The sequence below is a fragment of the Octopus sinensis genome, linkage group LG12, assembly GCF_006345805.1.
Source record: "Octopus sinensis linkage group LG12, ASM634580v1, whole genome shotgun sequence".
In the NCBI taxonomy this organism is placed as follows: domain Eukaryota; kingdom Metazoa; phylum Mollusca; class Cephalopoda; order Octopoda; family Octopodidae; genus Octopus; species Octopus sinensis.
The window spans coordinates 49,702,664-49,717,881 of record NC_043008.1 but is presented as its reverse complement, the minus strand read 5'-3'; the positions used below and the strand labels follow the sequence as shown (position 1 = coordinate 49,717,881).

The following is a 15,218-nucleotide window of genomic DNA, read 5'->3' as shown; positions in this document are numbered from 1 at the left end:
ACATTTTCAGGGTTTATTGCTCCTGAGAATCTGCTACATACAAAAACTATCTTCCCAGTTAGCCTTCCTTTGATATTGCTGCACTTCTTATGTATCCATAGCTTACACTGGGTACATCTTATAGAGTTTCTACCTATGCCTTTACTACAGATCAAGCAGGGCCATCTACCTGAAGGGATTTGTGGTTTGTCTGCCTTCCTATTTATTAGGACTTTGGTTTTAGCTAGGTTGACTCTAAAGCCCTTCGATTCTAATTCTTGCTTCCACACCTGAAACTGCTCCTCTAGTTCTGATAGAAACTCAGCAATTAGAGCAAGGTCATCAGCACAGAGGAGCTCCCAGGTGCATCCTGTCTTGAGTTCATCTGTTATTGCCTAGAGGACTATGATAAATAGGAGGGGGCTGAGGACTGAACCTTGGTGGACCCATCCTTTGAGCATTTTCCACATGAAAAGAAGTGTCCTAATCTGTATTGGAAGAGCAGAGAAAGTAAATGGCTTTCAATCATATTCTAATAATTTCATTTTAAATCCGCTCTTCTTATAAAACAATTATTGTGTTATGATCATTTATTTTGAAATGTTTTCACTGATGGGCAAATTTGTTCTGTTACTTTCTAGGGGTACACTGGAACATGTCAGTTATACATAGTAAGACGTATGACAATTACGAATATTCTTTTGAAATAAAGCCTTATGATAAAAACTACTTAAAGTTTAGAGCAAATTCTAAAACAACAAATGCACCGTTCTTTCTTCCAACGAAAATGAATACAAAGTCAAGACTAGAGTTATCGACAACAGGAAAATTTTGGCTGGACAAGACTGTGAGTAAACCCTATATTAATTATTGAATTAGTTAGTTATTCAATTAGAAAAGAGTATAACTGCTTGACTCAACTCCAATATACTACTTGTTTTCAACGTGACAGACTGGTAGAATCATTAGCTGTTTAGTGGCATTTCATCCATCTTTACATTCAGAATACAAATTCTGTCTTTCATTCTTTCAGTGTCAGAAATACCATTTAAACACTGGGGTTCAATGTCTCAACTTATCCCCTCCCACAAACTTACTCAACTTGTTCCAAAATTTGAAACCAATTTATTACTTGTTTTTAGGGTTTCTGGATTTGAGTAAATAAAATAAGTTACATACATGTATGCCCACACATAATTCAGTAAAACGCACTGCTGTGCATTGATGATTATTCTTTCCTCTTCTAGAAAGCAGATAGTTTGGATGAATGACTTAACATCACTGTTCTGTGTTCACTTCATGCCAGGCCTAAGTTTACCATTTATCCTTTTTGCTGTTTATTCTGTGTTATGAAAGATGCTACTGGAACTATCTGTTCCCTATCCTACCTACAATGACCTCATCCTTCCTAACAGTCAACATTTTTTCTTTCTTCTCTTTACCTAACTGTCACTTAGTGTTTTCTCTATTTCTACATTCAGTTCTACATGAATTTATGATTTAGAATAGAATAATATTTTCAAGATGAATATACTAAGATGACAAGACCAGTTTCCTTCTCTGCTACCATCATCTGTTGCTCAGCTGCTGAAAACATGGCCTTGTTGACTATTTATAAAGCTATCAATATTTGTAGAGGTAGAATTGCTGAGTGGATGGATAAGTTAATTATTTCTCATCCGTTTAATTACTGGATCCAGAACAAAATGACACCTGTCTAAACCTATATAATTCCTGAGACATAATTTTGTTGCTTTTTTCTTTTACTTTAGATCAAATTGAAAAACATGGAAACTTTCAAAATATATTTCTGTATTTATCTTCTTAAACAAAGTAATCCTTACCATGAGTGTTCATTGAGAAGTGGTAAGTTGAGAGAAGGCATTTCTTATGTCACTTCATTAGAAACTATGAAGTAGTTCTACCTTGCTGCCTGTGTGGCTTTTACAAGATGTTAATGATAAAAAAAGAGATTATTCTCTCCAAGAGATTATTCTTATTGTAACACGCAATTATGATTTGATTTATGAGGTATTCCTGCTGTTATTTTTTGACAGTTTCACTATTTCTTGATTCACATACATAATGTACATACAACAAATTCTATATTAAAAATGTTTAGTCCCATTAGTAAACATTGTTGATGATAATTCTTTCTTTTATTACTTATTCAACTCATTAAACATAATACAAGTACAAATGTTACAACTACCATTCCCTTATTTCTTAACCCTTTTGATACCAACCAGCCTAAAACAAACCCTAGTTCTATGATATAAATTCCTTGTCTTAAAGTGTTCTTAATGGCAACCTTTCATTAAAATTCCATGTTAATTTATTTTCCAAACATCAGCTTAATAACGACAAAGTTACTTATTAAATTTTTCATTGTTCTCAAAATTAAACGAAACCAAACATATTTCAACAGAATTATGGTACCACAGAAATATGGTAAAACATATTTAAGCAGAAATATAACAATATTTGGTAACAGAGAAATATGGCAAAACATATTTCAACAGAAACATGAAGACACAAAGGTTAATGTTAAGAAAATCAGTCGTTTTCTGCTGACGAATAACTCAAATCTCTAAATGTCAAATAAGTCATCATTTTTCTTGCAGCACATTTCTTTTGTTAATGTATCACAGCTACTATTTAATTTTTTCAATGCTCTTTTCATTTTCTCGTTTCTTCTTTAGATCTTGAGTGGAAAATAGAACTAAGCTCTCTATCCAAACTAATTAAAAATATAGAAGAAATAAAGATATCTGTTGGAGTGACTGGCAGTGGAACAAATTCTTCACAAAGTTTAACATTCAAAAAGTTAGCTTATCTCCCGACATTCTCTGCTTTTACTAATATAGGAAAAATAGGCATTGGTGAGGCTGAAATATACTTTAAAGACAGTAACAATTCTTTTGACATATCCAAAGTAAGAATTTTCTCCTTGATTTCTATGTTTGCTTTTTATTTTAAGAAAACAGTAGCAAATATTTTGACATATTCAAAGAATTTTTACCTTTTTGAATTCTGTTTCCTAATAACAATTTATTTATTATCATTGTTAAAGTCCTGATCAGTCTTGATTCAGTGGACCCAGACTCAAATACATTCCAACTATGACCACCATGCTAGTTTCTCAGATGCATGCACTCAAGAACTTTATTCAGTGTGCACTTTTCTAAGACAGTACAATGTGATTTAAAGGAGATTTGATATTTGTTTTGACAAAGTCAACCAATCACAAAGAGGCTGCCCTCATTAACTGGAGTAATTATTTTGTGTGGGTATCAGTGTGTATGTGTTTGAGGTGTGTTTGTGTTTGTTTGTGAGTGTGTATGAAAATATATTACAATCCTCCTCGTCCTCCTCCGCCCTCCCCTCCTCCTCTTCCTCCTCCCCATCCCAACACCACGATAACCATCGCCATTGTCGTGGTCGTCATCATCATCATCATCATCGTCATTTTATCTCCTCTTTCGAGGCTGGAATGGGTTGGATGGGTATATCACAATCTAAGAAGGTTATTATTCACAGTTAGTGTCCTCACTGTGCATGCATGTAAATGTGTGTGTACATGTGTCTAAATGTGTATATGTTACAGGATGTGTATGCATGTGCATATCTCACACAAATAAAATGAGTGGACCAGACACGTAGAGATAAAAACTGCCCTTCTATCAATCTATCAAAAACTGCCCTTTTATCAATTTGTGTTAATTTAAATATACAATAAAACTAATCAGCTTAAAATTGTCTCATAATTTTTCAGATTGTCATGACAAGAATACCTACAGGAGAAAAATATGGTTGTGTTAACATACATAAGACAATCCCAGCTAAATATTCGTGTAAACTACAGAAAAGTAAGATTTCATTCAACTACTAAATGAAACATATGTGGTCCTTGTAATTGGTGCAGCTATTACAAGGGAGTTGACCATTTTGTAATAATTCAAAGCAGTATCTGAAATTTGAAAATAAGGAAACTTAAGGAAAAAGATGCATAGAATTCAAATATTTAATTTTTTTATGAATGCCTGTTCTCAAAATGATGACCATTCTGCCCCAGGCACTGCTGATAACTTGGAGCTATGAAGTTGCAACGTATCAAAAATACATTTCATTTGGTATTTCTGTACAATTTTGTTCAATGTCTAGTCTCAGGTTATCAACGGCTGCTAATTTTGTATTGTAGACATTATCTTTTAAGTATCCCCTTAAGAAAATGTCAAGTGGAGTAGGGTCTGGTGAATGTAGAAGATATTCTACAGAACCTCCTCTTCCAATCCACCTGTTTGACAGAATGTCATCCCAGTAGGCTCTTATATAACTATGGAAGTGTTGAAGTGACTCATTTTGATGAAAATAAAGCATCTTCAAAGTCCACTTGAGTGCTTAGCATGATATATTGCCACACCAAGTTCAAGTAAATGGGATGAGTCACAGTATGATCAAAAACGAATGGTCCAATTAACCCTTTTCCTGATAAATTGCACCATACTTCACTTTCAAGTAAGTTAAGATGATATTTTTCTATAATATATGTAGGAGCAATTATGGTTGTTAATTAGGCCATTTAATTGAAATGTAGCCTCATCACTCTAAACAATCTTTGTTGGAAATGTGCAGCTCATACACATCTTACAAAGCACTGCTCATAAAACTCCACTCTTTGCTCTGGGTCATCTTCATTGAGAACATGGACTATTCTTGGAATGTAACATTTCCACTGACAGCACTTGAAAATGTGATGAACACTTGATTTTGAAACAAACGTCTCATGACTTGCTTGCCAGAGATTTTCTTATATTCTGGCAATATGTTTCTAGTGCACTTTCTTGCTTTGTGTGACTCAGTAATGTCTATAGTCTTCTGGAATATTTCTTGTGGACATTCTGAACAGACCCATTGGCTTCAAAACTCATCTTTAATGGTAGTAAGTCATGTAGTGAACCCTTTTTAAAACACGCTCCCAAACTTCCAGTATTATCGTGGAAGAAATTAATTTTTGTTCAAAGCTTAGTCTGGGCTCACACAATATTTAATGGGTTAAATTTGAAATGAAAATTGTGTTAAATTGGGAATAGACTTTTAGGAATTCCTGTATATATATACATAAACGTGTGTGCATGCGTTAGTAGGTGCGTGAGTGGGTGCGTGAGTGCCTGCGTGAGTGTGTGTCTTAGTGCGTGTGTGTGAGCGCGAGTGCGTGCGGGAGTGCGTGAGTTCGTGCGTGTGTGAGTGCGTGCGTCCGTGCGTAAGTGAATGCATGCGTGCGTGAGTGTGTGCGCGCGTGAGTGAGAGCGTGCGTGAGTGAGTGCGTGCGTGAGTACGTGCGTGAGTACGTGCGTGCGAGAGTGAGTGCGCGAATGCGTGCGTGAGTGAGTGCGTGTGTTCGAGCGTGAGTGCGTGCGTGAGTGCATGCGTGCGTGCGTGTGTGAGTGCTTGCGTGCGTGAGTGCGTGAGTACGTGCGTGCGAGAGTGAGTGCGTGAGTGCGTGCGAGCGTGTGTGAGTGCGTGCGTGCATGAGTACGTACTTGCCTGAGTGTGTGAGATCGTGCGTGAGTGCGTGCGTGAATGCGTGCGTGCGTGAGTGCGCGCTTGAGTGAGTGCGTGTGTGTGCGAGTGCGTGCGTGAGTGCATGGATGCGTGAGTGCATGCGTGCGTGTGTGAGTGCTTGCGTGCGTGAGTGAGTGCGTGCGAGAGTGAGTGCGTGAGTGCGTGCGTGAGTACATGGATGCGTGAGTGCATGCGTGCGTGTGTGACTGCTTGCGTGCGTGAGTACGTGTTTGCCTGAGTGTGTGCGTGAATATGTGAGAGCGTGCGTGAGTGCGTACGTTAGTGTCTGCGTGAGTGTCTGAGTGCGAGAGTGCGTGTCTGAGTGCCTGCGTGAGTGCGTGCGTGTGTGCGTGCGTGAATATATGCGTAAGTGAGTGCGTGCGTGAGTGCGCGCGTGAGTGCGCGCGTGAGTGCGCGCGTGAGTGCCTGCGTGCGCGAGTGCGTGTGTGTGTGTGAGTGCGTGCGTGAGTGCTTGCGTGCGCAAGTGCGTTTGTGTGTGCGTGAGTGCCTGTGTGAGGGCGTGCTTGAGTGCCTGCGTGAGTGCCTGCTTGAATGCGTTCGCGTGTACGTGCGTGAGTTCGTGTCAGCGTGCGTGCGGGAGTGCGTCCGTGCGTGTGTGAGTGCGTGAATGAGTGCGTGCATGAGTGAGTTCGTGTCTGAGTGCGTAAGTGCATGTGTGCGGGAATGCGTGCATGAGTGCGTGCGTGAGTTCGTGTCTGAGTGTCTGCGTGCATGAGTGTATGCGTGCATGAGTTAGTGAGTGCGTGAATCCGTGCGTGAATGCGTGCGTGCGTGAGTGCGTGTGCAAGTGATTGAGTGCGTTCGAAAGTGCGTGCGATCGAGAGTGCGTCCGTGCGCGTGTGCGAGTACGAGAGTGCCGTCGTGCGTGAGTGTGTGAGTGCGTGCGTGCGTGAATGCATGCGTGTGTGCGTGCGTGAGTTCGTGTGTGAGTCCGTGCGTGAGTGCACGGATGCGTGAGTGCGTGCGTGAGTGCAGGCGTGCGTGCGTGAATGTTTGCGTAATTGCGTGAGTGGGTGAATGCGTGCGTGCGTGAGTACATGGATGTGTGAGTGCGTTCGTGCTTGAGTGTATGCGTGCGTGCATGCGTGAGTGCGTGCGTGGGTGCATGAGTGCATGAATGCGTGAGTGTATGCGTGCATGAGTACGTGCTTGCCTGAGTGCGTACTTGAGTGTGTGAGAGCGTGCGTAGGTGCCCGCGTGAGTGCGTGCGTGAGTGAGTTCGTGCATGAGTCCATGCGTGAGTGAGTTCGTGCTTGTGTGTCTGCGTGAGTGCCTGCGTGCGAGAGTGCGTGCTTGAGTGCCTGCGTGAGTGAGTTTGTGCGTGAGTGCGTGAATGCTTGCGTACGTGTGTGAGTGCGTGCATTCATGCACGGATGCGTGGTGTGCGGGAATGTTTGCGTGATTGCGTGCGTGGGTGTATGCGTGCGTGGGTGTATGCGTGCGAAAATGCGTGCGTGAATGCGTGCGGTCGAGCGTGCGTGTGTGAGTGCATGATGCGTGCGTGCGTGCATGCGTGAGTGTGTGCGTGCGTGTGTGTCTGAATGCGTGTGTGTGCGTGTGTGCTTGCGTGAATACATACGTGAGTGAGTGCGTGCGGGAGTGCGTGAATGCGTGCGTAAGTGAGTGCGTGTGTTAGTTCGTGTCATGGTGCGTGAGTGCGTGCGAGCGCCCGTGCGTGCATGTGTTCGTGTCAGAGTGCGTGCGTGCGTGATTGCGTGAGTTCGTGTCAGAGTGCGTGCGTGTGTCAGTGCATGAATGCGTGCGTGAGTGCGTGCGTGCGTGGATGCATGCGTGCGTGCGTAAGTACGTGCTTGCCTGAATGCATGCGTGATTGCGTGAGTGCCTGCGTGAGTGAGTTCGTGCATATGTGCATGCGTGTGTGCGTGAGTGTTTACGTGAGTGCGTACGTGAGTGTTTGCTTGCGTGCATGAGTGTTTGCTTGCGTGCGTGAATGAGTTCGTGCGTGAGTGCATGCGCAGGTGCGTGCGTGAGTGCATGTGTACGTGAGTGCGTCAGTGCTTACGAACGTGAGTACGTGTTTGCCTGAGTGCGTGCGTGAGAGTGTGAGAGCGTGAGTGCGTGAGCGAATTCGCGCGTGAGTCCATGAGTGAGTGAGTTCGTGTGTGAGAGCGTGCGTAAGTGCCTGCTTAAATTCCTGCGTGAGTGTGTGCTTGCGTGAATACGTGCGTGAGAGAGTGCGTGAATGCGTGCGTAAGTGAGTGAGTGCGTTAGTTCGTGTCATGATGCGAGCGTGCGTGAGTTCGTGTCAGAGTGCGTGCGTGAGTGCGTTTGTGTCTGAGTGCGTGCGTGCGTGAGTGCGTGCATTAGCGCATGCGGGCGTAAGTGCATGCCTGCAGGAATGCGTGAGTGCGTGAGTGAGTTCGTGTCTGAGTGCCTGCGTGCGTGACTGCGTGCGTGCGTGCTTGCGTGACTGCGTGCATGATTGCGTGCGTGTGTGAATGAGTTGCCTGAAATTGTTTGTCAATTATTCCAGCAAGGCTTATATTTCATAATAAATTTTCTTCCTTTATTTGTTCATAGATGTTACATGGTAGAATCTGAGCATTTGTAAAATGGAAAAATCTTTAAATTGGGTGGTTCCATTTCAGTATTAGTTGCTATGTGTTCCTCTTTCTTTCTTTTTTTTCTTTTTTTTTGCTTGTGCATCATCAATTGTCTGCAAAGTGATAATCCCATCTGTCTGATGCAGTTTCTACAGTATGTTATGGCATAAATTGAGTTTTAGAAGTTGCAAGAGAAACTTTATTTTACTTTGAAGACATGTCTGTGCTTAAATTTGAATCCCAAGTTCTGTGTGTGTGTGTGTGTATGTGTGTGTGTGTTTGTGTGTATGTGTGTGTGTGTACACACACACAAGCACATGCACTAAAAGACTTATTTCCTAAATTTATATTTCAGGCAAAAATTGGTTGTTGAAAGTTATTTCTCCTGAAGAACATGAAAGAAATTTCGATGTGGAAATAATTCAAGACACTCTATCTTCTTCTTTCACTAGAAATTTACAATGGAAATATGTTTTTCCTTATGGAAATACTTATATAAAATATTTTAATCTGAAGTCATATGAGAAAAACGAAATCATGAAATTAAAATTCCACTTTTTGGATCAACTTCTGAGAATCAATGAAGTAAAAATATTTTCTTTACATATTTTAAAATATTTAAATATTATAGGCAAGCACATTGCTTGTTTTATGAAAGTGAATTTGATGTTTCAAATCTATAATTTCAGATAAGTGTGATCAGCAATTACTCGGAGTATCAATTTAAAACAAATGTAGAAAGAAAATTTCAGAATTACTTGGTGACAGAATTTTCTCGAATAACAAAAGGTATATGGTTGTCTGAAATTGTCATGCTTAAATATTGTTTATTTTAAATGCCAGTTATCAGCATCAGTATAGATGGACACACACATACATTCATCATCATCATCGTTTAACATCCACTTTCCATGCTAGCATGGGTTGGACGATTTGACTGAGGACTGGCAAGCCAGATGGCTGCAGTAGGTTCCAATCTTGATCTGGCAGAGTTTCTACATCTGGATGCCCTTCCTAATGCCAAGGTATATGGTTGCCTGAAATTGTCATGCTTAAATATTGTTTATTTTAAATGACAGTTATCAGCATCAGTATAAATGGGGACACACATACATTCATCATATATATAAACACACATGCACACATATTTTCATCACATATACACATATACACTTGTTGGGTAGATCATGCACGGAAAAGCCAACTCAGTAGAATCTTCTGGAGGAAATCCAGTCAGGAAATGATTTTGTCAGTGTCCAGGTTGTCATTTTAATACCATTGATGAGATCCAGAGTGAATCGCAGAAGGTCCTTGATCCACTTATGGAAAACTACCAGGCCAGATTCCAAAATTGGCAGGAACACTGGGATAAGTGACTTGCAGCACAAGGTGACCACTTCAAAGGTGATGATGTTAAAACTTAGATAAATAAGTTATTTTTTGTTAAACATAACTAGTCCTGGAACTTTTTGATACCATCTCATACATACATTTATACATACATACATACATACATACATGCATGCAAGCATGCATGCATACATACATACATACATACATACATACATACATACATACATACATAATATATACATACATTCATACATATGTACATACAAACACAAGTACTTATGTTTGTAAATACATATATATATATATACATTTGTGTGTAAATATATACGTGTACGTACACACACACACACACACACACATGTATGTTTGTGACTAGAAAAGCATCTAGTCAAAGAAAATCTGCCATAATAAATTCCATCTGTTCCATGCAAGTATGGAAAAATAGACATCAAAATAATGTGAACTTTTGAGAAAACAGGTTGTATTTTGCATGCTCAAGATTGCCCTGAAAATGGAAACCGAAAGCAAACATTATCAACACCTTATGCTGTTTTATTTCTTAAAGGGCAAGACAAGAAAGCAACAGAAACCCACAGAAAGATATGTTCTATTGGGCGAGGTTAGCCCCATTCATCTGATGTGGAGCCCAAACATTGAGACCAAGTCAATGCAGATGGTTTTGGCACTCGACTTATGTATTTGGAGAATATCTGTAACCATCCTGATCATGTAATGGGGTTGGAGTCAACTAACTCCTTCATTTTTGTCACTGTTAATTTCATTTGGCTGGCCAGAAAAAAAATGAAAAATTTCCTGGAAACTGCTTTTAAAATACATGTTCTGGATTAACAGAAGAACTTGTGTGCCAGTGCATATCTTCCTATTGGTTTCTTTTGTTGCGTTCTTTTCTCGCCTGTTTTGAAATAAAACAGCATGAAGCGTTGATAATATTTGTTTGGGTCTCCATTTACAGGATGATTTCAAGCATACAAAATACAACCTGTCTTGTTGTAATTTCACATTGAACATAGGACAGACTGAAGTTAGCTACTTATTGGCATGCATGAAGTTTAGTTTCAATGAAAACAGAATAGACTTTTTGGCCAACTCAGTATATATATATATGCGTGTGTATCATCATCATCATCATCATCATCGTTTAACGTCCGATTTCCATGCTAGCACGGGTTGGACAGTGCGACCGAGGTCTGGGAAGCCAGGAGGCTGCACCAGGCTCCAGTCTGATCTGGCAGTGTTTCTACAGCTGGATGCCCTTCCCAACGCCAACCACTCCGTGAGTGTAGTGGGTGCTTTTTATGTGCCACCAGCACAGGTGCCAGACGAGGCTGGCAAACGGCCACGATCGGATGGTGTTTTTTACATGCCACCGGCACAGAAGTCAGTCAAGGCGGCGCTGGCATCGGCCACGTTTGGATGGTGCTTTTTACATGCCACCGGCACAGGTATCATAGCTACAATTTCCATTTGATATTCATTTTAATGTTGATGTACTTGACTCAATAGGTCTCCTCAAGCACAGCAGGTCACCCTACGATCCAAGGTAAGCACAGCAGGATGTGTTCTGCAATCCAAGGTACTTTGGATGGGCTGGGGCTATGCGAAACTGGTGCAAGAAGCAGCCCGGATCTTTGTAGTCACAGCATATCCCCAGAGATCTCAGTCTTTCGTCATTGCCTCTGTGAGGCCCAATGTTCGAAGGTCATGTTTGACTACCTCATCCCGTGTCTTCCTGAGTCTACCTCTTCCCCTGATACCTTCAACTGTTTGAGAGTGGCACTTCACACATCTCTCCTCATCCATCCATAGTACATGACCATACCAGCGCAAACGTCTCTCTTGCACACCACATCTGATGCTTCTTGTGTCCAGCATTTCTCTCAGGGCGCTTACACTCTGTCGTGTGTGCACACTGACATTACACATCCAGCGGATCATGCTAGCTTAATTTCTTTCAAGTCTATGCATGTCCTATGCAGTCACAGCCCATGTTTCACTACCGTGAAGCATGGCAGTTCGCACGCATGCATCATACAATCTACCTTTCACTCTGAGCAAGAGACCCTTTGTCACCAGTAGGGGTAGGAGCTTTCTAAACTTTGCCCAGGCTGTTCGTGTTCTAGTGGTGACACTCTCTGAGCATCCACCTCCACTACTAACTTGGTCACCTAGGTAGCAGAAACTATCAACTACTTCTAGTTTCTTCCCCTGGAGTGTGATGGAATCTGTTTTCTAAGTATCTGTGGTGTCTATTGCCCCTGTGCATCTGCCGCACATGAAAGCTATCTTATCAGTTAATCTTCCTTTGATGTTGCTGCACCTCTTATGCATCCATAGCTTACACTGGGTACATCTTATGGAGTTTCTACCTACACCTTTCCTACAGATCAAGCAGGGCCACCTGCCCGAGGGGGTGGGTGATGAGTTCGCCTTTCTGCTTACTATAACTTTGGTCTTTGCGACATTTACTCTAAGGCCCTTTGATTCTAAACCTTGCTTCCACACCCGAAATTTCTTTTCTAGTTCTGGTAGTGATTCTGCTATGAGGGCCAGGTCATCACCATAGAGGAGCTCCAGGGGCAACCTGTCTTGAATTCCTCTGTTATTGCCTGGAGGACTATGATGAATAAAAGGGGACTGAGGACTGAACCTTGGTGGACCCCTACTTCTACCCGGAATTCTTCACTATACTCATTGCCAATCCTAACCTTGCTGACAGATGTATATATATGTATATATATATATGTGTGTGTGTGTGTGTGTGTGTGTGTGTGTGTGTGTGTGTGTGTGTGTGTGTGTGTGTGTGTGTGTGTGTGTGTGTGTGTGAGTGTGTGTGTGTGTGTGTTTGTGTGTATATATATCTGTTCATCATCTGATGTTATCATAAACTATTTCTTGTTTCCAAGAATTTATTCCATACTAAATGGTTCGTCCAAATTGTGATAGCATCAGTGATTGAAATGAACAATCCTTATATGAAACAGGATTGGACTTCTCAAATCAATAATAATGTTCGAGTGTTTCAGAGATATTTTTGCCAATTTTTAATTAAAATTTTGTCTTTACTTTTTAGAGAAAATACATTGTAATGAAACAAATTTCTCTGTAAAAATAGGTAATTATTTTTATTTTCTCATGTATCATCTCATAAATTTTGTTTATCAAGTTTTCATTTTGCAACCACATTGGCACGTGTCATTCAATATAGCTCTGGGCCAACAAACTAATGCCTTATGAGTGTATTTGGAAGTTAGAGACTTTGTGATTATTCGCTGACTATCATTGGAATGGTATCCACTTAATGTCAAGTATTGAAAATCTGTCACATCATATCATGGTTTGATAGCTATGGAAACTGGTTCATACTTTGCAAACATGATTTTATGATTGGGAGAGGTCTTTTCTCAAAACTCAACTCTAAATTCAATGACAATTTAATAACTGCATCAAGAATATTTGAATGAGTTTAACCTTTTGTTACCACATTACTATTCAAATAGTCTTTGTTTTAATTAATGAAGAATTCAGTTGAATAAATTTGTCCTTCTTAAGCTGATGTTTCGCATTTTAATAACTGCACTAAGAATATCTGAATGAAGGACAGAGAGTTAAGTGAGGTTAACAAACTTAATGTAGTAACACACCCACACAAAAATATCTAATTAACTCTTAATATCATACTGAAAACTGTCCAAGTCAAAGTCCAGCTTTGTAATGATTCTGTGAAAGAACAAATTGATTGAGAAGGGATTAGAGTTTTCTCCCTTACATTAGACAGTTTCTCATTTCCTTCAGAATGGATTCTTTTACCTTTTACTTGTTTCAGTCATTAGACTGTGGCCTTGCTGGGGTACCACCTTGAGAAATTTTAGTGAAACTAAATGACACCAGCACTTAATATCCTTTTCAAGCCTAGTACTTATTCTATCAGTCTCTCTTGCCAAACTGTTAAGTTATGAGGACATAAATACACCAACACCAGTTGTCAAGTGGTGGCTGGGAATGTACACAGACACATACATATGTATATTAATATATATAGTAACAAAAAAGAGAGGAGGAGATTTTCAGTTATCACCACGTGGTGAGTTGTAATGCAAATATATATATATATATTTATATATAGTAAGAGAAGGAAAATGCACACATTTTACATAGTTTTAATATATTTCTAAGTGAAAGAGTATTGTGTTTGTTGACTAGTTTCGCTTTCGCTAATCACAACATTGAAATTATTGTAATTTTGTATTTTCTTAAGAAGATTTAGTCCATGTTGTGTATGGAGAAGTTTGTGAATGTTTCATTCACAAACTTCACACACAACATGAACTAAAATCTTCTTAAGAAGATAGATATATAAATATATATATATATATATACATATATATATGTCCAGCCATCTGTCCATTCATCCATCTATCTATCTATCTGACAGGTTTCTTTCAGTTTCTGTTTATCAAATCCACTAACAAGGTTTTGATCAGCCCAAGTAGGAGACACTTGCCCTTTTAATTATATTAGTAATTTTAAGGTGGTGAGCTGGCAGAAACATTAGAACGCTGGGCGAATTGCTTAGTGATATTTCATCTGTCTTTACATTGTGGGTTCAAATTCTGCTGAGGTCAACTTTGCCTTTCATCTTTTTGGGGTCAATAGATTAAGTACCAGTTGCATACTGGGGTCGATCTAATTGACTGGCCCCCTCCCACAAAATTTCAGGCTTTATGCCTAGAGTAGAAAAGAATTACATTTGTAATTTTTTATGATGATAAATTTGGTTTTGATTATTGAGATACGTATATTAAATTCTGTTCAAACTTATATAAATTATCGTTTATATGAGTATCTTATTGTTTTCTCCTTTAGTTATTGGCCTCTCTGCAGTCCTCATGTCATTTTTGATCATTATCATCATCATTCTCTGTATCAGGTAAAGCTTGTATATTATCAATCTTTATTCTCAGTCTATTTCCTTTTTGTGTTTGTATGTGTGTAGACATGTGTGTAAGTGCATATGTGTGTTTGAATTTGTCTGTGTGTGAATTGTCTCCTCAAATAATTGCTTGCATTTACTGTCAAACAAAACTCTTCCTCCACAGAGTTGAAGGTTTGTCCATTTAATGAATTTTGAAGAGACTGAAATAGGTAGAAATCTGAAGGCACCAGTTCAGGTGAATGTTGAGGGTGTGACATACTAACCCAGCCAATCCCTAGTAAATTCTGTCATGTCTGCAAAAAAGTGTGGCATTGTCCTAATGACAGACATTACCCTAATATATATATATATATGTATATATATATATATACATACAAATAAATATATATATACATATACATACATATATATATACATACATGGTGGCTGCCCCCTCGTTATCGAGTATAGCCATTGCGCGAAGCTTAATAAATGTTGTTATCGTGCAATGCCTGTGCAAGAAGACTTTTTTTAAAGTGAGGAAAGGCTGTGCACTGAGTCAGTCCCACTCACTAAGCAACAGCAGCCATAATCCGAAAAGAAGAACAAGTCAACATCATCAGTAACCACTGAGCCGCAGGTTTTATGTCGGAGTTATCCCAGTTACCTGAGTTATCTTCTCCTAGAAGGATGCCCTAACAAAGGCTAGGAGTCCTTCATTCTCAATGGTTTAACCGCACGATCGGGTATTCAGTCTGATTATTTCTATGTCCCCGCGCATGATACAGTCTTAAGCCTTAAGA

The 15,218-nt window shown here is 40.0% G+C and overlaps 1 protein-coding gene across 4 annotated transcripts in view; it reads left to right on the top strand.

The window, feature by feature from the left end:
• The window catches only part of LOC115217968, a 40,385-nt gene that overhangs the window by 21,749 nt on the left and 3,418 nt on the right, over positions 1-15,218 (top strand). The window contains exons 5-12 of one of the 4 annotated variants that reach the window (XM_029787695.2): positions 621-826; positions 1,752-1,845; positions 2,682-2,914; positions 3,755-3,848; positions 8,485-8,714; positions 8,819-8,918; positions 12,574-12,615; positions 14,367-14,430. In XM_029787695.2, coding sequence (XP_029643555.1) covers positions 621-826; positions 1,752-1,845; positions 2,682-2,914; positions 3,755-3,848; positions 8,485-8,714; positions 8,819-8,918; positions 12,574-12,615; positions 14,367-14,430 — 1,063 coding nt within the window. Of the gene's footprint in view, positions 1-620; positions 827-1,751; positions 1,846-2,681; positions 2,915-3,754; positions 3,849-8,484; positions 8,715-8,818; positions 8,919-10,047; positions 10,621-12,573; positions 12,616-14,366; positions 14,431-15,218 lie in introns of those variants that run through there. The other 3 variants (XM_036507924.1, XM_029787698.2, XM_029787697.2) reach the window with 3 other exon arrangements.